A 23,029-nucleotide genomic window follows, 5' to 3' on the forward strand; every position below is an offset into this window, starting at 1 on the left:
TTGCTCAGTGCAATCATGTACAGAAATTATTATTAAATGATCATGTATAGAAATCATATTAAACTTGATTCAGTCACCATGGAAAGGGAAGCCAGCCAGGTGTTATTAAAACTATGACAATGTCTTTCATTATTTTACATGACTGTTACATAAATAGTGAGGCCAACTGTTTAGAATATTTTCAATAACATTACAACCTTGGTTTGATAAGGAACCAATGCTAGACTTCTCAGCCTAAATCAATTAAAAGATACATAGTAGAGCTACATATAAACCAATTACCTAGTTCTCATTGTAGAATGTGAGTTCAGTTATTTACAACAATTTTTTTCACTTTATAATAATTTCTACTCTGAGTTGTTAATTATATCCATGTGACTAGGGAGGTCCCCTTCTGATGAGTAAAGTTTCCAGCTTATGTTAACAGTGAATATTTCTGTCTGAGTGGATAGGATGAAAATGACCTGAGCACTTGTCAAGCCACAGTTATTTAACTAGTGAGAAATGCAAATAGAAAGAGTTTGGCTTAAAATTAAAATAAATAAAATGTGAGATTAAATAAATAGAAATATTAAGCTAAAGGCAAGATGTTTGATGTAATGCAGAAAGCAAGAAAGAAACATAGTCTGAGCAAACGATTTTTAAGAAGTACATGACATAGTTGGAAACACAGAAAATTAATTTGGCAACTGTCTTCATCTTATGAGAGTGGGAAAAACTAAGAGCCAAAGAGACAAAAAGGAGGGATCATCGTATTTCTTAACATGAGAAGTGAATCATACAAAAACAAGGATTCTATCTTGAGAGATTAAAAAATAGGGGTGAGTACTGGAGATGTGAGGAGATGAAGGATTTGGCAATGACTTGGCTCAAAGATTTTGTATTATTGTAATATCCATCTGCCAAAATTTTCTCAATTTTAGGACATGGCAGAAGATCAAAGTCTGTGTCTCTTTTTCTTATAAGATAAAGAAAAGTGCTAAACTTTAGCTTAGATAATCCTTGGGCACTCTTTCTAAGGAGAGGGCCTATTTGCGATCTTAGTCCAACATGATTAGTGTTTCCACTTGCACATGTATTTTTTTGAAAAGTCATTTGACAAATGGAATCAAAATCTATAATATACTGAGTGTCTATCAAGGAATGCAAAATCTTTACGTTTCATGTTTACATTAATCCTTGTGAGTCTTGCATAAGGAACTTGCTTTTATTTCCTTTTAATACAAGTAGACACCGAGATTCTGGGAGTTCCATAGCATTTTCCAGGAATATTACAGCCAGGGGCAAAGTAGCATCTTTGGAATTTAAATGTATTGCCATGTCAATGCCTTAATTCAACACTGTCTCTTATCACAAAATATTTTGCTAGTGCTGAAAGTTTGTACACTTAAAAACTGCCTTTATAAAAATCCAGTCTGCTCTGAGATGCCCAACTGCACTATTCATGTTGACCCTTGTTCATAGGCATGTTGTCTCATCAATATTTAATGACAAAATCCTATGTAGACTGTATTTAGGATTGTCTAATTCAATTATGACAATAATAAATCCTTGGTGGTACATACTAACTGCTATTGAGTGTGATTATCAAAACAAGTGATTTATCAATTATTCCTAATTACGATCTGCCTATACTTCTCATTGATGTCTGGGAGATGGCCTCTCTTGTCCTCCTTCCAACAGAAAAATCATAAAACACCCATTAAAACAGGAAAAACTTTCTGCTGACATGTGACAGTGCTATGTCCCATTACAAATAAATATGTCCATATTTAAAGCTAAATATATTTATATTTTAATTAAAAATTAAACATGAAATTTTAATATATGTTATGAGAAAAAAGCAAAATATTATTCAAATATGGGAAAGCAACATTTTATAATTTTTCATGGCATGTATATGATTTTCAAATTGACTTGTTTATTGGAATGGTTCTTATAAAGTTATACCAACTGTTTCCAGATGTTTCCCATATGAAAATCTGTGATATGCTTTGCTGTTACCAAGTGTCCCAGTCCATTCAGTTTCTGTCAGGATTTCTAAACTTTGTTGCATTTTGCTAAAAGCCTCAGGTTAAAATTTATCAAGTAGATTAAAAGCACAAAGAGCTAAAATCGGTGTAGCTCAAACCACTGAACTATATAGCACTGTTGATATGTAGAAGCAATTAGATACTGGTTTATGAAATGCCTGAAACTTTCCAATTAGGAAAGTCTTGGATAAAAATCTTGAAATAGTTAAGAGCACATTGTCATGTTATGAGCTAGAACATTCTATTTTCCTAAGTTTCCTAAATGACTCTATATACACCCTGTAAAACAGAGAATTTACTCCACTTATATCCTTTACTATCCACCAAGAAGCTGTTTTTAAAGACCACATTATAGGCCAGCATCCCTCACCCCTGGGACCAAAAAAAAAAAAATTTGGAGAGGATGAAAACGGGCCAACTATATTTTGTAATAGAGTGTATGTTCTATGAGGTAAAGGATGCCTGACACTGTACCTAGGACAAAGCCCAGAATTAAAGGGATTATTCAAAAGTTAGATCAAAAGATTGGTTGAATAAAAGTCACTAATGGAATATTTTGAAGAGTGACTGATGTGCTCTATCCTTGAACTGCAATATGACCTGGGCTTTTGGTTGGAGAGTTGGATCTATAAAAGAGATTCTATGTATCTTCTTTCTGATAGAAATGAATTTTGAAATAGTTATTTCAAGGTATATATATATTTCTGTCTCATTTCTTAAAGGAAAATCCATTTAGTAAATATAAAATGGTAAAAGGAATAAAATGAAGCACCATACCTCTCCATTAAAGAAGCAGAAAATTGTAGAAACCAAAAGACCCTGTAAAAGAAAAATAGATTTATCTCATTCCAAATGGAAAGACCCATTATTTATAACCAACTTGCTACATATATAGTCAAAAGTAAAACCATAGCTGTATATAACTTTAATGCCAAAAGCACCATACCTGATAGTGCATGAGGATGTGCATGATGTAGTCATATACCTCCTCTGCAATCCTTCCTTCAGGTCGCCAAGGAATAAGCACAAATTCAATGCCCAATAATGGCACCAGGATAAGTGTAGCCCTTACAGCTTTCATGTAGAGATTGGATTCTGCTTGGTGAGTAACTTTTAATTTGGTGATGAGAACACGTACAATATTTAGCAGGAAGAAAAGATTCACCTATAAGAAAGAAAGGGCTTATGAAAATGAGTTCATATTGAAGTAAAGAAGCATTATTGAAAAGTATTTAATTAAAAAAAATCTTAAGATTTTCTCATATACACGGATATTTTAAATGAATATTTATGTAAGATATTAATTTATATTTCTGGAATTATGATTGAGTAATTTGATAAATACATCCATTTTAATGGATTTAAGATTAGAAAAATAAAGTGGTGGTAGAGCTACTGTGGAACATTTTCAACTGAGTGTTAATTTCAGCTTCATATCATTCATTTTTCATGGTCTCTAAACTAAAGTCTTGGATATTTTCAAACTCAAAGAAGGAAAGAATTGTTTATAACAAGTGTTAACAGTTGGAAGTGTCTCCTCTGTATATCCACGCAACATACTTGTAAACATTTATAATGTAATAATAACCATTTTCTCCCATTTTGTATATCCTTCCTGTGTTTCTTTTTATAAGAATATTCCTCACAATTTCCCAAGATAATACTGTAATCCTCTTTATCCTTATGAGTGACTGAGTCACATATTTGAACCAATTGATATTCAATTCAGGTCATCCAGAGATGAAACAATTTTGGTGCTTCACAGGGTCTTCTGTTAAATGCTTTCTCTAATTACACATTGACTGTGTGATAACAGCTTTCCCAAATGGAAAACATTCTCTGAATGGAAGACACAAAACTTCAAAATTGAAGTGTAGATATAACTAAGTGCCTCAGGAAACAGTTCTGCTGAAATATTCATTTCTTTCTTACTGCCACTGTTTACTACTTTCTCTCTTTCTTATCTTCACCCAAGTCATTATCTTTCACAGTTGTCATTTTCTCTATATCCATTCTTTATACTGTCCAGAGCATTATGGTCATTAACAGATGAACCCCTTAGCAGCTAAATGGTATTTTTTTCCTTGTTTTCCTACCCTAACTTCCACCATGTGTGCTTTGTTTAATAATCAAAAAATTTTAACTGTAAGTTAATATATAATTTATATTCACACACCTTAATAAATTATGCAAATGATGGTATTATTTCATTTTAATACAGAAAAAATTCACAAATATACACTTGCTGATTTAAGGCATTTGTTATAAAAAGAAAGGCATAAATACTCTGCTACTATTCATAGAGGATTCAGTGCAGTATATGCTTCAGAAATATACAGGTTATTATTATCCTGATGGAAATACATCTATGTAAAATAACATATTACAGACACAGGAATGTCTGTGCTGGACAAAAACAGAATAAGCTATTTCAACAGGTGTAACAATGAAGTGTGACAAATCAACATATCAGCTGTTATTCCACCACCCATCCGACCATATTCCCTTCCTCAGCATTCATGATTGTTTGCTATTTTAGTTTGCATTCAATGGAAACTACACAGTCTATAGAAGAAAAGATAATGCCCTTTTATCTGTTTGTACATTTGAAACATAGAGTATAGTATAATCCTAGTGTGAAAAAACCATAAAAAATAGAAATGTAATTTAGATCACCATTATATGAAAATAATTAAATGCAAAGCTGTCTTCAAATGGCAAGACTGATTTAAAACATCAAGCTAGAAACTCACACCTACTTATTTGCAAATACTTAATTTTAAATAAAAATAGAATAAAAATTTTAATCTGATGACTCTATCTGAATCTCATCCATCTTAGTGCACTAGTTAGAAATGAAAAAATTTATTTCTTCTCTAAGAGCTATAAAGTTCACAAATCTGATAAGCACAACAATACATTTTCATATCAAACACTCCCCTAGGATCATGAAAGAAGCAATGTGAACCAGAACAAGGACAGTAGAAACCCTCCACACACCAGAACAGCCAGCACTCACTTTGCACTGAAGTGACTGAAACATGTCTCATTAAGCTCAAATAAAATATACCTCTTCTTAATTTCCCCTTTGCAGGACCTCAAAAATACTCTAGTTACTTCAATACTAGCCTGCACAAGGGGAAATGTGACAGAGGAAGTCTGAGTGGAAAGAAGCTGATTGCTGTTGAAATATTTATAAAATTTGTGCAAAATCATGTGACGATGTAAACGATTGCTACAGCCCTTCCCAAAATGGTGGAATTGGCCAAGACCAGTGAGGAGCCCTAGAGCTTAAATAAGAGCAGTACAATATATCCTTGTAATCCTGGTATTTTTTCAGGTCATCATATGGAAAAAGTTTTATGCAAATAGTATGGATTTCCGCTTCTTTCTCCCTGAGCAGTGTGAATGGACTATATTCCTATTTTATATTTTACCCTAATTGTATCATTTATTCTTCCCTGCCAGAGTAGATGTGAACAGGCTTTTCCAAGGATTGCATTAGTTGCTGTTACATTTTTTCCATTTGTAAGGTGCTTTTGCCCATTTCTTGAACCACTCTGCCAATGGTGTTTGAATCAAATGCCCTTCTGCAGAGTCATATCTCTTGTGATAAAATTTTGCCTTGTATTTTTTCTGTACGCTTCTTGGTGGCTCAAAGAACGTATCTTAATTTCTTTGCACTCTTCTCAGAACAGAGTCATGATATCATGTAGAAATTACAAGTGAAGAAACTTTTCAAAGCATTTTTTCAAGACTATTATATTCTAGCCACTATTTTAATTGAATAACAGGATATATCTCATTTAATGCTTATAGTGTACCATGAGATTCTTATTCTTACTATTCCATAGTCACAAATGAGAAAAAAAAAATGTGCAGAAACTTTTAAAGCAAAACAAAACAGATCTTGCCCTAAGATACACAGCCAGCAGTGGTGGAGCTAGATTTAATGCTGGCACTTAGAGGACAAGCCAGAGTAAGATAGACCGCCTTCAGATTAAACAATGTGTCACACATTTCCCTACTATCCTGGAAGCAAGAGGAAGGAATGCTCCTGCCTCTGAAATTTGCACTAGCATCTACATGAAGATATATTAAAATTTCCATAGAACATCTATTAAATTCCATGTGTTGCTATTTTTAACTTGCTGTCTCAAATTTGTGGCCAGGCACAAATCAGAAATTTGATACTTGCTGTGTGCTTTACACACACCAGGCTAAGTATTTTTTATGTTTTAACTCATTTAATTCCTTTGTTAAAAAAAATTAAAAATCCCCTTTTTTACATCCTGTATTTTATAAATGAGTAACCCGAAGCACTAGAATTACACAACAAATGAGAAGTGAAAGAAGAGTTCAGACTCAGGAAGTCACCTTCAGAATTTATTCTCTTCAGTATGACACTTTTGAGAATGACTTCATAATATACCTAAGCATGGATTGAACAGTGTTCTAACATAAGCATATAGTAAATCAAAGCTAACAGTAAAATAATAGAATATTTGTCAAAAAGAAGAGTAAAAATAAGGCTCAGGTAACTTTGAATTTTGGCTGAGAAGCATCCCACCTTCGTGTTTTCATATTTATAATTTAATATCAGCTATAATCACAATCTTAGAGACTTGAATTGAATTCTGACCTCTAATGTTCCATGAGAGAAAATATGTTAATTTGAATTAATTCATTTCCCCATTCAAATGATTAAATAAAAGTATTGAATGTGACTGTTCTTGCCATGCAGTTACACTTAAAATTGTCCAATTGGTGCACTTGTATTAAGTGCACCATTATAATAATAAGCATGGTGACCATTATAATAAAAAGCACCAGTTTAAGAAGATACTATTTTTTTAAATTATTGGAACATTACTTTATTGCCAACATGAGCAGGTAGATTTTTTTTGTGTTTCGCATGCCACCCATACTCTTGTTTGCTCTCTGCCCCAGGAGGCTGAACTCCCAGACATTCTTGCCTCTAACATTTGCTGTGTATGGCCAATGGGAAAAACCAAAGACATCAGAACATGGGAAGGATGAGAAGTTTTCTTTCCCCTTATTTTCCCCTGCTAGTCTGTGGTTTGGGCAGTGGCTTTGGTCCTTGACTTCGGGTTCCTGTTGGGTGACCCTTCTAGTTGCTCACTCAATTCCAGCAACACTGTCCTGTTCCCACTTTGGATCCAGCCATGGTCATGCCTTGCCACTGCTGGTCCCTGGTGCCTTGCCATACTGTATGAATTAATACCTTTATCTCAAATATAACTGGCATTAAACCCTTTTCAATTAAATACTGAGTACATCATCATTGTGTTCACCAGTGATTCCCCCATGGGGATCCTAAAGGATAACACAAGCCACATGATTCATGAACTAAAAATGAAATGTAAACAACTAATGAATGAGAAATACATACCAATAGAGCTGCACAAATTGGGCCATGGATAATGTAGAGGAGGTGGGTATCAGAACTGATCCAGCAGCTAGGGGGAGAAAAAACAAGGAAATTAAAGAGTTTTGTTTTACATGATTCAAATCAAAATCTTCAAGAGAGATTATCTTACTTGTCATTGTAGTACAAACATCTAGCAATAGCATGTATGCAAGCAGGAATCAGTGGAAATCCTGTAAATATCAAAGACAAAGAAAATAAATAGATGACCTTTTCTATAAGTGTAAAATATGTCATGAAATATGAAATCACAGATACTCTAGGAGCAAAAATAACTGGTCATTATGTTTAGTAAATAAATACTAACTGTGTAGTCAAACTGAATAGGTAGATTGTTGAGTATTTATATTTTCAGGTTTGTGTTGTATGTGTGTATATGTTTTCTTCTAGTATAAGTCATTTTGATTCAGTTACTACAGGGCCTAAGTCATGAATGGGCTAGCTAACCCCTATGGCTTAGATAAAAAAAAACAGGAATTATACATTGTGAAGTAGGATTGGCCAATATTTTGTAGATAATCACAAATGGGATGAAGTTGAAACAGACTATATGAAAAAGTGAAGAGAGTATTTTATGGATCAGAAATATTGCATGGTTTGAGCATTCTAAATCAGATCTTTCAAACAGGAAATGAAGAAAAAAATTTATAAAGCTAACCCAAATGTATAAAAGAATATATGTGTATATACATACCTCTACCAAGCTTTGTCTATTATCTGAATGGATATATAGACAAGTATAACTTTAGTTCCATTTCTGGAAACTAGTTATATTGAACTCATTTTTAGCATTTTATATTTTGCATTATTCCAGTTATGTTTTTAAATGTGATAGAAGCACATCAATGCATGCTTTGTGGAAAGAAATAGGTCTTTTGCATGCCTTCATTCAATTACTGATCTCTACAAGCTTATGATAAAATAACAACATCTTAAAATACTTTTTAGAATGAAACTTCACAGCTGGTTAAGCCAATACCCTTATTTTTCACATGAGGAAAAAGAAGATTCTGAATAGTGCAGACTATACCCCTAATTCATGATTCTGATTCTACTGCTGTAGTCATTACATATTCAGCCAAAACATACATTGGAAAATTTAAGTAGAAAGATTGTATTATTAATTGACCCATGATTACTGAGAACAATGTGTCATTGATACTTTGTTTCAACTTACAGCACTAAGGAATGATTAATCACCTGATATTATTTTAAAATGATTAATAAGTATATTTTATTACAAAGCAACTCTGTGTCCTCCAAAAGCTTTCTTACTAAGATGAATCAGTAGACATGAGTAATGAATGGCACTTACCCCATCCAAGAAAGTAATACCACTTCAGGTGTTGCTTCTCTGCAAACACAGCCACCACAATGAGTGTGTGCAGGTAAATGCCTTCACAAAGCATCCAAAAGTAGTTACAGCCCATCAGGTAAAGATGAATGAACTGTGATACTTTACAACTAACCTGTGAGAAAAAGAGGAAATAATCATAGTTAGTCATGAATAAATTCACACATAAAATAATAGTCTAGTTTAGATCAGAAATATATATCTGATACACACACACACACACACCCCTGGAATTTTTTCTCTTCAAAAAATTTGTATACACTTACAATTCAGACTCATGAAATACCATAAAAGAACACATTCATTCTCATCTAATGTTGCCTCAGAAGATTTCAACCATGGACTCCAAAGATTTATAAAGGTAACCCTTCTGGGAAATGTGTAAATTCATTTTATACTGGATTTAGTGGTTGTGTATTTTCCTTTTTTTTAACATCTATTTATTTATGCATATAAGAACTGGGGTGTAGACCAGAGGTGTGGGGGGTGAGAGGATTCACCAGAGACAGAGTGGGGAGCAGAACAGGCAGATCTACTGAAATTCACTGCTGAAGGGAGCAGCGGGCTAGACAGGAATGGTCTCCTGTGCCATGTGGATTAGCTCTCTGGCCGCGGGGCGGGGAACCTAACTGGAGCTGCAGTGGCTGGTGATAGCTTGATAATGCTGTGTCTTTAACCCCTGCACTACACTACTAGGGAGGCCCTGTATATTTTGTTAATGTGTTCTAGTTATCATGAAAGTATAATTTAAAAGAATCACATGTGAATGACTTTACAACGATTGTTATCTATTTTAAATATGTCATCTTGAACTTGATTGTTGTGTTCTGTTGGAAAAATATAATTATTTTAATAATTTTAAAATTCACAAAAAATCAGATGTTTGGTAAGTCTTGCCTTTATGTGCTACCAGTCCAAATGCTTATTAAATAATACTCTAAAGAACCCACCCATTATTTTATTCAAATACAGGATTTGAAGGTTTGATGTAGGTAAAAAAGAAAAATGTTATGGTTTTCCTTTCTGTTTTCCAGAGTTATCTACTTCTCTTCTCTATTTTTAAAGGGACAGGAAAAAGGAGGTTCAAATATAGGGTAAAGAAAACACAAAGTAGTAAGAAATACACTGCACTTTCTTAAAAAGAAGAAGAAATTCAAAACTGAATTACATGGCTAATTATACTTGCCAATTCTAATTTCTAGTCTGGAACTTGGTAAATATTTCTGGCAGTTATCATTATATATTTTTCAGCTAAAAAATATTGGAAATGAAGTGAACTGGAAGATAAAAATTAGGTTATCACAGAATAGGAATAATAAAATTTTCATGAACTAGTTTAAATATTTTTAAGTTTTTTTAAAAAAAATTAAAATAATTCTGAGAAATGTGCTATCACTAGTCATATATTCTTTAGCTAAAAAGCTGAGTACTGGAGAAGTTAAATTATTTTAATTTTATTAAAACAACAATCAAAACAACACCCAGACTACAAGTCTTCCAAAGCCATTCTGTTTTCACTACCATGAACTGACTCAAAGGTATTTATAGAACCTATTCTTTCAGTTGCAGAATGCATGGCATTACATTTTAAATAGCATACCTTGCTATCAAACACATACTAACATAGTCATGTCAAAGGTAAAAATGAGCTATTTTTCTATATTATATAAAAATGACAGAGCAGCTTCAAATAAGGATATAAGGAGTATTAGAAATTCATATCTTATTGGATTTCTAATGACTGGTTTTATTAATCTGTAAACTATTATGATAAAAAAGAACTTAAACCATGCTTCAAAATATTTTTAAGCAGAGCAATGGTGATTAAACAGGCACTCAAACTGCTGGGAATAAAATAACTATTACAGTTTATGATTCGTGTATTAAACATGAAATATTTGCACATAAATGTAAGATTTAAACTCTCTTGCTCAGTCACTTCATGACAAAACTCTAAATATCCCTGTTACAGAGAAATTCACTCTAAACTGGCAGGACATTAGCCGGATTTTTATACTGCTAATTATACCTCAGTGTATTTCCTCACCCAATGACTTTAGAGTGGAACATATACAAGATTGAGCAATCCGGATGCACATGTGCAAACAATGCAGGGAATTTTAGAATTTTGGAAATTACCCTAAAAACACCCATAAAGCACACAAGTGTATTGTTTATTAACCTACTGAAAATTCTTTCCCTTCCCTGACTTTAGTAACAATTTAAATTGTTTTACAAATCCACTTTAGATCTATACATAAACATTTCTCTTCACAAATCCATATCCAAAGCTGTAGTATAGATACTACAAAAACTATGAAAGCAAATGATTTTAAAAATTTGAAAATATATTTGTGGTTTATGCAGATTTTTTAAGAAAGTTTACTTTTGCCTATAGCTTATAATAAAATATGTGCACTTGTATAAATACAATTTAGAATATGTTTTAAAAATAGAACTTTCTATGGCTATGCTATGGCTATGCTAGACAGCTATGCTATGGCTGTCTCCACTTATTTTTGTGCTTCCAAAAGAATTGCAAGGAAGTAATTTACAAATGTTTACTGAGACAATGAGGACTTGATAAGCTCCTATATTAATTAAGTTTAACAATGTATAGGGGATGTACAACTCATTTTTTCTCATTTTTATTAGATTTCCTAAGTCAATTCCAAAAATTTTCCATTTGTATGTACTGTGTTTCCTAACTACACAGATTTGGTTGCTTTGATTGATTCTTTAATTCAGTCGAGTGTTAGTCATTAACACTTATGTGCCACCAATAGCAGGATTCTAGCTATAAAATCAGGCAAAATTATGTGTAAATATAAATAATTGAAACAAGAGTTGACTTCCTAATTTGTATATTTAATCTTTATAAGTTGGAAATGTTGAGAAATATTTACCTGTACATATTGGAATGCAGCTATCCATCCCTGCCCCCCGCCCCCCTACCACATACACACAGTCTTCTATTTCTGGCCCACCAACTCCTTGACCCTAAGGACATAACCACCTTTTACTTACGGGATTAGTAGCCACTAAAGCCTGGTTGTTGGCCACTGCAGTGAGATGAATGATTGTCACAATAGAATTACAAACAAAAGAGAAGAACAGGTTTTTGTGCAAGGTAATCCTTTGACAACTTAGGCTCCTAAAAGGCAAGAAAAGCCAAAGCATGTTGACATAAAATTTTCCATATTAATTATTATTAATACTAATTCATTGTAATTGCTCTAAATTTGGAAGATTTTTTTATTCTCCCCAAGATTAACTGTTTAAAACTTGTTTAAATCTTGATTAGGTAAAGCCAATAATTCCTTAAAACAGAGTCAAATTAGTTGCTTCTGTATAGGTAGGCATATTTTGGGATAGGAAATACATCTTTTTTTTTTTTTTTTTTTTTTTTTTTTTTAAATAGAGGCATGTTTATTTATTTATTTATTATATTTGTTTGTTTGTTTTGTTTATACATGCACTGGGTACAGTCAGAAGCGCGGGAGGGTGAGAGAATTCACCAGAGCCAGAGTGGGGAGCAGAGCAGGCAGAAGGACTGAAGTACACTGCTGAGGGGAGCAGCGGGTGGCAGGAGAGGTCTGCGCACCATGTGGGATCCTCCTCTGGTGGCCGGGGAGCAGCCGGGGATTGAACCGGCGCCGCAGAGGCCGCGGGCAGCTTCGCAACCCAGCGCTCAACCGCTGCGCCACCGGGGAGGCCCACAGGAAATACATCTTTTAAAGGCCTTTACATACAGCTCTTCAGTTTATCTCTCAATATTATTAATAATTTAAAAAATTCAGAAACAGATAAGTAATTAAAAAGCTCATGTTAAAATTAAAATCTGTTAAATGTTAAAGCTAAAATCTGTAAGATTTTCACATAGACAATCTTCCTTCATTATGCCATATAGATTGTTCTGTTTATATAATCTGTGTATGGCGGTGATGCACTTTTTTAGCATGAGAATTTAAATGACTCCCCCACCATCATGGGAAAAAGGAAAAAAATTAACATATTTATATCCAGGACCATTGATTAGGAAATAGGAATAAAAAACAAAACTTCATGATTTTCAAATTATGTCTAAAAGACTAGGAGGGTTTGCTTAGACTGCAAATCAGAAATACTTGCGAAGAATTTACTGGAATAAAGAAAAACATTAAAGAAAGCTTTCAAAATAGCAACATATGACAGAGGAGCTAAAGAAAGGTTAGTATTTATAATACACATGAAAAAATCAGGATTAAGTAAAATAAAATGCTAACTGTAGTAAGGTGGAAACAGTTAATTTTTCTATGTACACTTAGGTTTCCTCCACTATGATGATCTTTATTTCTGTTCTGAATTCCCTTTTCTAATGACGCTGCTCCCATATTGATCTGGCTTGAAAGTTAAGGTGTTACAAATGAGCTACTGGTACTTATTTTCTCCTGTATGTGATTATTTGAGTAGAGTCCTGAAAAATGTTTTCTCATTTTCTTCTTAAGAGATAAAACAATATACTGTATTTCACTCTATTAGATGCCAACAATGCCAATTATGGGCAAAATTTTTAAATGATAGAGTGAAATCCTATTACAAATAAAATATTTCACCTCAAACTCAAATAAATATTTAAGAGGACACATTAAATCACTTTAATACAAAAATATCAAGTTTATTTTGAATGTTTTACAAAATTATTCAAATAATATGGTCAACACAGATAAAATAAAAACTCATATAATGTAAACCGAGTACTTCTGCTTTGGAAATCCTGATATCCAGTTGAGCTGTCAAATTGTAGTGAACTGGATCACAGCCAAGTCATTTCACTTTGTGTTGTGTAAATATGTCCTACTATTTGCAATATTGGCTACTGCTATTGTTTTCGGTTCTTCCTTTTTTGCCTCTTGGTTCTGTGCAACTTAAATGCAGACAGATGTTATCTGACATATGCTTTCTATCAATGTCTAGTGGTAAAAAAAAGTTTAGATTTTTCTAGTGATGCATATTGCTTTTTTCTAAATGTATTCATTAACCCAAATATAAGTACGTAAGTACAAATAAAATCAAATTGTAAATGAAAACCAAAACATGCACTTGGTAAACACACAGGTTTGTTTAAATGAAATCCTAAAAATATTTGGATTTTTTTTTCAAATGTTAACCTGCAATCAATTTTACCTATTGTAAATCTTAAATGTGCTTACTTTACTTTAAATATTTAAACAATTGTTTTATAGGGATAGAGGATGTTTTACAAAAAAACCTCTTTGCTTTCTTTAAATGCTATAATATTCCATTCTATTCTAGCATAACCACAGAATAGAAAATGTGGTTTGTGGGTCTGGATTCTTTCCATTTCATGTTCTCTTCATGTAATTATTTTAGAATGCAATTTCCATATGTAATTCAAACAAGCAAAGTTATAAAGGCAGTCACTGCAAGTGTGTCAGCAAAACCATTACACTCATGTGTAATTTACCAATGCCTTTCAATTTTCTTTTGAAACAAGAGAAGCAGGTAGCATCAAGTAAATACACATCTGAAATCTGATTTGAGAGTGAGTCTAAAGTGTAATAGTGAATCTGTGCCGCTACTGATAGAATGACTTTTGCAAATTATTTAAAAAATAATCCTCAGTTTCTTCATCTGTAATACAGGGTTAACAATAGTACTTTATGAGATTGGCTTGAAGGTTAAATGAGATAAATCAATTCTAGTGCTTAGCATAATACCTAAATTGTGGTCAACATTTATTAAGATACACACATACATACATGTAATTATATGGCTGATTTTAATCAAACTCCTTAATAGTTTCTTGTCACAAATAATAAAATAGCACTAAGAATCAATTGAATAATATGAAACTGCCCACATATTAAAACCAGTATGTTTCAAGCAATACATCAAAGCAGTAAACTGTCAACATTCTTGTTACAAAACACAGAATTTAGCATTTGAAAGATAATTTCTATATAATCAAGGACTATAGGTCTAGCAATCTAAGTTTCTGTCTCAAGGAATTTCATCCTTCCCAGAATTATCACAAATTACCACTTCATTATCACGCTGACTCCATATTCAAAGTAAACAATAAGAAAATGCATAAATAAAGGAAAAATACTAGTCTTGGTTTTCCATTTAGTTTTGACACAAGGTAGAAATTTCTAAACTTCTTTCTTCAAAACTAAACCTGAGCAAAACTAATCATGAAGGAAATAATACAAGAAAAGCCCAGACTGTGAAGTACTGCTTCTTCAGTCTACTTTGTCTAATTTAATTTCAAGAGGCTCAGATCTTTTCCTAAAAACCACAAACCATGTATTTCCTAGGAGGAAAGCTCATGTTGATCTGAACACTGCCAAAAACAACAGGCAGAAAGCAATAAATGTGTTAACAGCACAAGCAGTATGGTTAGCTTTTGTGTCCTGAATGGTGCCTTGCGGTCATGGAATCACCTGGGTAAGTGTGACAGAGTGCACACAGCCTCTAGCAATAGCTCACTTCTACAGATTGGGCTGCCAGTGATTCACTTAACCAGATTAGAAAAAACACAAGAGTATTTCAACCAAGTTGCTCAGTGTAAGTCCTTCTGGAAGAGAAAAGCTTGCACTTGCTCTATTGTATTCCCTCCTCCCTTCCCTCTATTTAGAGTTGCTCATTTAATATAACATATGAGTACAGGTCGCAAAAGGCATAGACATGTTCATTTTGTGTGACCACCAGGTTTCCTCTGATAATGTGAGCCACCTCAGTGCTTTTCCTTGGCCCCTAATGGCAGGAAACTAAGGGAAGAAACTACCAGGCTTTCTAAAATGTCTGATTCTTAAACAAACAAACAAACAAACAATCCCTTGCTGGTGAAATTCACAATAAGAGTAGTTTTAAATATCCCAGGCACAGAGATAAGATCTTTACATCTGTTATCTCATTGAACAAGTCCAGAAATTTCATTATCATTCAATACAATTGATGTAAGATGCTCAAGGTCACAATCTTAGTAAGTCATCTGTTGAATTTGAATGTTGATGTTTTTCAGGAAGCAATAGGGCTCATCTCTTTTAATAGTTATTTATTTAGTTATTTATAATTTTCTGATTTAATAATGTATTGTATTTTTTCTGGATGAAGAATTGTGGGTAATACAGAGTAAGACCCTGATCTTATGTTACTCAAGTGATAGTGAAGTATACAGAAATACATAAATTGTATAATGTAATTCCAGAGAGTGTCACAAGCCTTTTGTAAATTAACATAGGATTAAGAGTTAGATAGAGTGTGGCCAGAATGAGGGGACTATTCAAGATAGAACAGAAGGTATAGACAAGAACAATATGGATGAGTCAGTCACCCTGACACATAGTTCTAAGGTTAAAATTTTTGAGGAGCAAAAAGGAAAATGTGAACAGAAGACAAAGCAAAAGTTGACACTTTTTTTTTATTCTAAGATTAGGAAAATTAAATTTAAAAAGCATAATTTACTGAATGACTTTTGATTCTAAAAATTACAGTCTTGTGCTATATCTTAATATTTCAACTGTAAATACTAGCAGCTCAATATCCAGTCATTGTTGTTTTTTGTTTTTCCTAACTACTAGAAGGACACTGTAATTTGGAGGATTTACTTTACTTTTTCATCACATATAGCCAGTCAGTTATATTTGTAGGTTTAGTTAGAAATATAAATAAACTATGCCTGTGAGAATGAAAAGCCAGTTTGAAAATTTTAATACAACTTTTGTAAGAAAAATGTTATATTATTTCTCATCTCTAATAAAAATTGAAAAGCTTTAACCATTCAAATTACTCTGTAGTTTTCACACCAAGCAATATATGATTGCCTTTCTTTTTTTGAATGATTTTTCATTCTATTCCCATGAAAATTTTGTTGTGCTTAATTAGCACTACATTTCAATTTCTCTAAGAAAAATAGATAAAATACACTTATAAAGAAGTTACATTTTTTCAAATACATCATAAGAGATATTTGAACTTTATATTCAGTTGTAGCATTAATAATAAATTTACTGTTTAAAATGAGTCTGAATTATTTAATTCAGTTATTTGTTTTATATTTCCATACCTGGAACTCTTCCATAAAGTTATAGCATTACATTATAGTGGAACTGGTTTTTGTTAGAAAAATTCATCACTCCTTGTACCACTCTGTCCTTATTCAAATCTGATATTTCAATTTGGAAATGCAATGATTTTATTATATAACTATAATGGACATATTTTAAAAGGTTTCCAAGTAACTTAGATTACTTATTAGGAAGTCTTTCAGCTCTCACTATGCACATCTTGAGAGGGGTAGAATCTTCAGCACTTCAATTGAAATTCAATAATTTGGAAATAGACTCAGCAAGTATGGTCTAATAAAATATTTAAACTATTTCCTTTTTTAAAAAAAAAAGATTTATTCATTTATGCATAAAAGAGTGGGGCACAGGCCAGAGATGCGGGGGGTGAGAGGATTCACCAGAGACAGAGTGGGGAACAGAACAGGCAGACTGACTGAAATACACTGCTGAGGGGAGAAGTGGGCGAGACAGGAAAGGTCTGCTGTGCCATGTGGGTTGCTCCCTGGAAAGCTGGGGATCAAATTCGTGCTGCAGAGGCTTCGGATTGCTTCATAGTGTGGTGCTTAAACTCTTGCACCACCAGGGAAGCCCAATTTAAACTATTTCTAATGTTAAGCTGAAGGAAGCCTGGGATACATACAGCAGAACACCATATTATACAGAACAGTTCAATGAATGAAGTATATATGAGTTGAGAAAGCAAAGATGGTCCTGGGTAGGCACTGAGATGATGTTCTGCAAGGACAAGGAGATAGCTATTTCTGCACTCATACATTAGTGAAGTTTTAAATCAAGATATTTAAGTGAAAATTCTAATCTACTAAAACAAGGATGTCAAAGTATGCTTCGTTGAATAAAATTTTGTTCTTTATGTTTCATTATAAGATTTAATAAATAGCTTTGCTCGAAGTTGATTTACAATTGAAACATAAAAAAGAGTTTTTAGTAGAAAAATTACACCTGGAAGAAGAAAATTATACTTGTTCTAATTCAAGAGCTATATGAAGAAACTGGAGAAATAAAATTTCCTAACATTGATTGAATGTATTTAGGTATAATCTAAGGGAAAAGGTGAGAGTTTGTCTCTCTTGTTCTGAAAAGCAGAAATACCAGAGTTAAAAGATTTTTATTAATTAAGTTGAAAAATTTTGGTATAGCAACTGGAAATTTTTTTTTTCTTGGTGAATTTTGAGACTTAACAACCTAGAACAATGTCATTGTCTTCACAGTTGTAAATGTGCAGTTTGACTTTAAAATTGTTCGGAATCTGTGTGAAATATCAGCCAAATTAATAGAAAAAGCCACGACTCTCCCCTTTCCTTACACACACAACTCAGATGTTATATGAGTGTTTATGTGTGAAAAACACGGAACTCTTTGTGTTGCAAAGAAGGACAGGATGCAGGATTTGCTATGCTCACAGATTTTAAATAGTAATTAAAATGTAATTTATACCTAATTCTGGTAAAGTTTATTTATTTATTTTATCTGAAGGGTTCTGTTTTGTTTTTCAAGGCTCATTATGAGTAAGAGTCATTGCCTCTCAGGGCTTGGCAAATTCCAAAGTTCTGTCTCTTTCTCTTTCTGTTCCCTTTCTTTTATCTCCCCCTCTGGCTCCTTCCTTTAATTGATCTTAATATAAAACTGAAGTATATCTGGTAAATAATGTTTCATGTTCTCTGTTTCTAATTTAAAGCATGGATGAGTGGTAGACTTTTCTCTCTCTAAGTAAAAAATAAACAGTACAGTAAATCTACTTGCTGCATGGTTCTTGGTTTTTATTAGGATGGATCAGTGACCCTCAATTAACAAAGAGAAAATGTTCCTGCACCAAAGACTAAGCAAGAATGACCGAAAAGTCTGAGGAAATGAAGAGCAGGAAGGAACAGGGAGCAGGAAGATTTTGATACATTTTTGTTTAAATCACAATGATCTTATGTGAAACATCGCTCCTCTAGGAATCTAGGTTATTTGAAAGAAAAATAAAAATTCTGTATCTGCTGGCTCAGTGTGAACATGCTTCATTAACCATTCAAATCAGCATTTTGTGAGGTGGTGCTGGTCTTCCTTCAGTCTAGGTGCAGTTTCTACTACATTGCTTTACACAGATGTTTCTGCTGATAAAAATTATAAGGAGAGCCTCCCTTGGTGGCGCAGCAGTTGAGCGCTGGGCTGCAAAGCTGCCCACAGCCTCTGCAGCGCCGGTTTGATCCCCGGCCACTAGCGAGGGCCCCACATGGTGCGCAGACCTCTCCTGTCTCTCCCGCTGCTCCCCTCAGCAGTGTACTTCGTCAGTCAGTCTGCCTGTTCTATTCCCCACTCTGTCTCTGGTTAATTCTCTCACCCTCCCGCGCTTCTGACTTTACCCAGTGCTTGTATAAATAAATAAATCTTTAAAAAAAAATTAGGAGTCTTAGTCTAATGCCTTTCTTTGTTGATAGAAACAACTGATTCAAGGCAAACTCAAGGGACTCCATGGTCACAGATACATTGTGGGAAAAACAGGCCTAAAAATGAGCTTCCAAGTCAGTTCATATCTTCATTAAAAAATATATTTAGTGCCTGCTACTATGCAAATATGCTACTATATTTAGTGCCTGCTACTATGCAAGGTTATGGGTTAAGTTCTGGGATTTTTAATGAAACGAAACAAACATGATTCTTGCTCTCATAGAACTAACTTTGTGATATTTGTCTAATTACTTCCTGTTCTAGTGTATAGTTTTTGTTTTTTTTTTTTTTTTGGTGGCTAGTTGATTTTCCTGTTTTAGTAGATAATTCTGGTGAGTATAGTAGATGTGTTTAAATCAAAGACTATAGGTTCTTTAATATGAATTCAAGTACCAAGAAAGTTACATGGCATGTTGTAGGCATAAAAATGTTTTATATTTTTACTAATTAAGTTTCTGACATAGTTATAGACAAATTTGGTTTTAAACATCTTTCATTCAAGGTCTGATTTTTTTTCTACATGGACATTTTAACTATTTATTTATAAATGTTATGTATATACAGCTAGATATCATGTTCTTTAATTGTTTTAAAAGAATCTAGTGCTATTACATGCCTATCCAGGCTAATTATTTATATAAAATATTTTAGTGAACTATTAAGAGTAGTAACAATGCCAATAATAGAGAATATTTTCTGAAGAAGATATTTTGCTTAGCACCACATTAGACTCTCAACCTTTATGTCAGATTTCTAGGGTTTGTTAGTGGGTTTCAAAATAAATTGCATTCTCATAGCAAACAATGAACTAGAAGAGAAAAAAAAATTAAGAAAACAATCCCATTTACATCTCAAAGAAAAAAATGTACGTACCTAAGGAAAAAACCTAAAAAAGGTGACAGACCTGTATGATGAAAACTATGAGTATTAAAAGAAATAGAAGACACAAAGAAATAGAAAGCCATGCCTTGTTCGTGGGTTAGAAGAATTAACATTGTTAAAATGGCCATTTTACTCAAAGTAATAGACAGATTCAATGCAATCCCTATCTAAGTTTCAATGTCATTCTTCAAATAAATAGAACAAACTAACTGAAATTCATATGGAACCACAAAATACCGTGAGTAGCCAAGCAATACTGACAAAAGAAAGGAAGAGTGGAGGTATCACACTCTTAGATTTCAACTCTATAACAAAGCTATAGTAATCAAAATAGTATGGTATTAGGGAAAAAACAGACACACAGATTAATGGCATATAATTAAGAGCACAGAAATAAACCCATGAATTTATATGGACAATTAATCTATGATAAAGGAACCAAGAGTATATACTGGAGAAAGGAAAGCCTCTGAAAAGTCCATTAGTGTTTATTTTATTTTTGGATTTTGCTTCCAAAATAGTGGATGCAATAGCAGTATTTATAATTGGCAGAGTGATTTGATCAACTTTTCTCAATACAATGAACTGTATTGAGAAAATACAATGTAAACAATACCCCAGCTATTGTATAAATAAAAATAAATTTTAGTAACATTTATTACAAGCTGTTATATAGTTAATTTGTATGTCACAATTAATACTGTATAAAATAAATGAATATTAAACAAAACTGAGAAAATACAACAAATTGTTTTATGATGTTTCAACATTAGAATTAAGTGTGTATATATTCTTTATTAAAGTGTGTATATATTTCTTTATTAAAAATGAGTAACATACCTTATTTGTATTTTTACTTTAAAAAATAAATTGGAAGTAATTTCTCAAGATTATAGCTGTTTTGTTTTTAGTTTAAGGGTTACATTCTTTTTCTTAAGGTTATAAATATTCAAAACTTACAACATTTTTTGCAAGGATTTATAAGACAGTCTTAAATAACTCTTAGGGTTTCTATTTTATGCCTTTAAGTAGAGGCCAATCTACTTTATTCTCAGTCTTGTACATTAAAAGATTTTATCCATGGGGCCTCCCCTTTGGCACAGAAGGTTAAGCACAGCACTGTGAAACTGTCCGCAGCCTCTGCAGCTCAGGTTCGATTCCCAGCTGGCCAGGGACATTCCCAAATTGCATGGCAGACCTCTCCTGTCATGCCCACTGCTCCCCTCAGCAGTGCTTTCTGCCTGTCTGCTTGTTCTGCTTCCCGCTCTGTTCCTGGTGAATCCTTTCACCCTCCTGTGCCTCTGGCCTGTACCCCAGCTATTGTATAAGTAAAAAATAAATCTTTAAAAAAAGATTTTTTCTTAAAAAAGAATCTTAGCTAATATTATAGTTATGCTAGTTTTCTCTGTGTGGTTATTTATACGTTTTTTTGTGAACTAAAACTTTTGCATGATAAAAATTTGAGTTTTAGAGTGTTACATAGATTTTCAGGTAATTTGCATCATTTTGATGTTTCATATTTTCAAACCTAAATCCCTTGTATTTAAAAATTATAAAGATTTTGCTTTGAGAAATAGGAAAAGAACTCTTTTTAAACAGTTGGTTATCTTTATTATGCCAAGTGAAAATTAAAAATTTCAATTTCATTTTGTATCTCTCAGTTCCTGAAATTTATTGTTATACCAATAAGTTTGTTAGCATTCTTGGTTCACTTGGTTGGTTAGGATCAATAATATATCACTGTGGACCTAAGCACTTTATTTAAAAATATCACTTTGTAAGACAGTTTATTTTCCTTTTTTCCTACTCCAAAGATTGTATTCTTTTAAAAAAACATTCTATAAGACATATTCAGGAGTAAAGACATGACTTTTTAATAAACTGCATATAAGCAACTAACAAGACATTAATTTTAAGGGTAGAGACAGAGCTGACAGTTTGAATAATGAAACTTTGGTAACTTGCTACAAAGAGTATTATGGTAAATTTAATGCTTTAAGAAATGTTTATCTTTTCAACTAAATGCTTCCATCTTTTCAACACAGTTAACTAAAGAAAAATACATCACATTTTAAAATGTTTAATTTGGTACATTTGTGGTGCTTATAATTAACTTTATTCAGTGTGGAGTTTTTTTTAAGTCAGTTTCTATCAATACGTAGATAATATTATAAACCAAAAGTACCAGTAAAGGCTATCACATGGATTCCCAAAAATAAATGATGTTGAGTATCTTAAGAATGTGCTAGTTGAATTCTGAGTATTTGATAAACTATGGGATAAGAGCTAGTGTTCCACTTACTTACGTACCTAACAATCCAATGATTTCATAATTTTTGGATTTCATTAATTTTCATGTGCTATTTCTATAGCTGGTTCTGAAGTTAATAGTGGTTCAAAAAGATTATTGAAGAATAAGAAAGACGAGAAGGAAGAGGGCGAATGGGAAGGGGAGGAGTTGGGGGGGAAGAGAATGAGGAAGATAACAATAGTGATGAAGATACAATGAAACATAGCTAACCATTCTTGTCACATTGCATTCTCTACTTATTGGTAATCAAAATAATGGAAACCATTTTCATGAACTAAATACTGGTGCATGTTTTGGTATTTACTTTCCTAGTCCTTAAAAAAACCACTTGTTGATTTGTTGGATAAAGAAATTGGAGCTGACTCTCTTTTCCAAAAAAGTAAGTTTCAAGGAAAATTAAACATACAATTTAACAATTTTAATGATGACCCTTTAAACCAGGAAAAGTGAACTAACTGTAATATGTTTAGATTATTA

General features: G+C 32.8%; 1 protein-coding gene across 1 annotated transcript in view; it reads right to left on the minus strand.

Moving 5' to 3' along the window:
• Positions 1 to 23,029, minus strand: part of CALCRL (calcitonin receptor like receptor) — an 83,996-nt gene that overhangs the window by 5,592 nt on the left and 55,375 nt on the right. Inside the window, exons 9-14 of the mRNA XM_037523681.2 lie at positions 11,864 to 11,990; positions 8,798 to 8,951; positions 7,595 to 7,655; positions 7,447 to 7,513; positions 2,980 to 3,198; positions 2,811 to 2,852 (exon numbers count right to left, since the gene is read on the minus strand). Of these exons, the coding sequence (XP_037379578.1) occupies positions 2,811 to 2,852; positions 2,980 to 3,198; positions 7,447 to 7,513; positions 7,595 to 7,655; positions 8,798 to 8,951; positions 11,864 to 11,990 (670 nt within the window). The remainder of the gene's footprint in view (positions 1 to 2,810; positions 2,853 to 2,979; positions 3,199 to 7,446; positions 7,514 to 7,594; positions 7,656 to 8,797; positions 8,952 to 11,863; positions 11,991 to 23,029) is intronic.

The sequence above is a fragment of the Talpa occidentalis genome, unplaced genomic scaffold, assembly GCF_014898055.3.
Source record: "Talpa occidentalis isolate TD23 unplaced genomic scaffold, MPIMG_talOcc4v2.1 talOcc4.3, whole genome shotgun sequence".
NCBI lineage: Eukaryota > Metazoa > Chordata > Mammalia > Eulipotyphla > Talpidae > Talpa > Talpa occidentalis.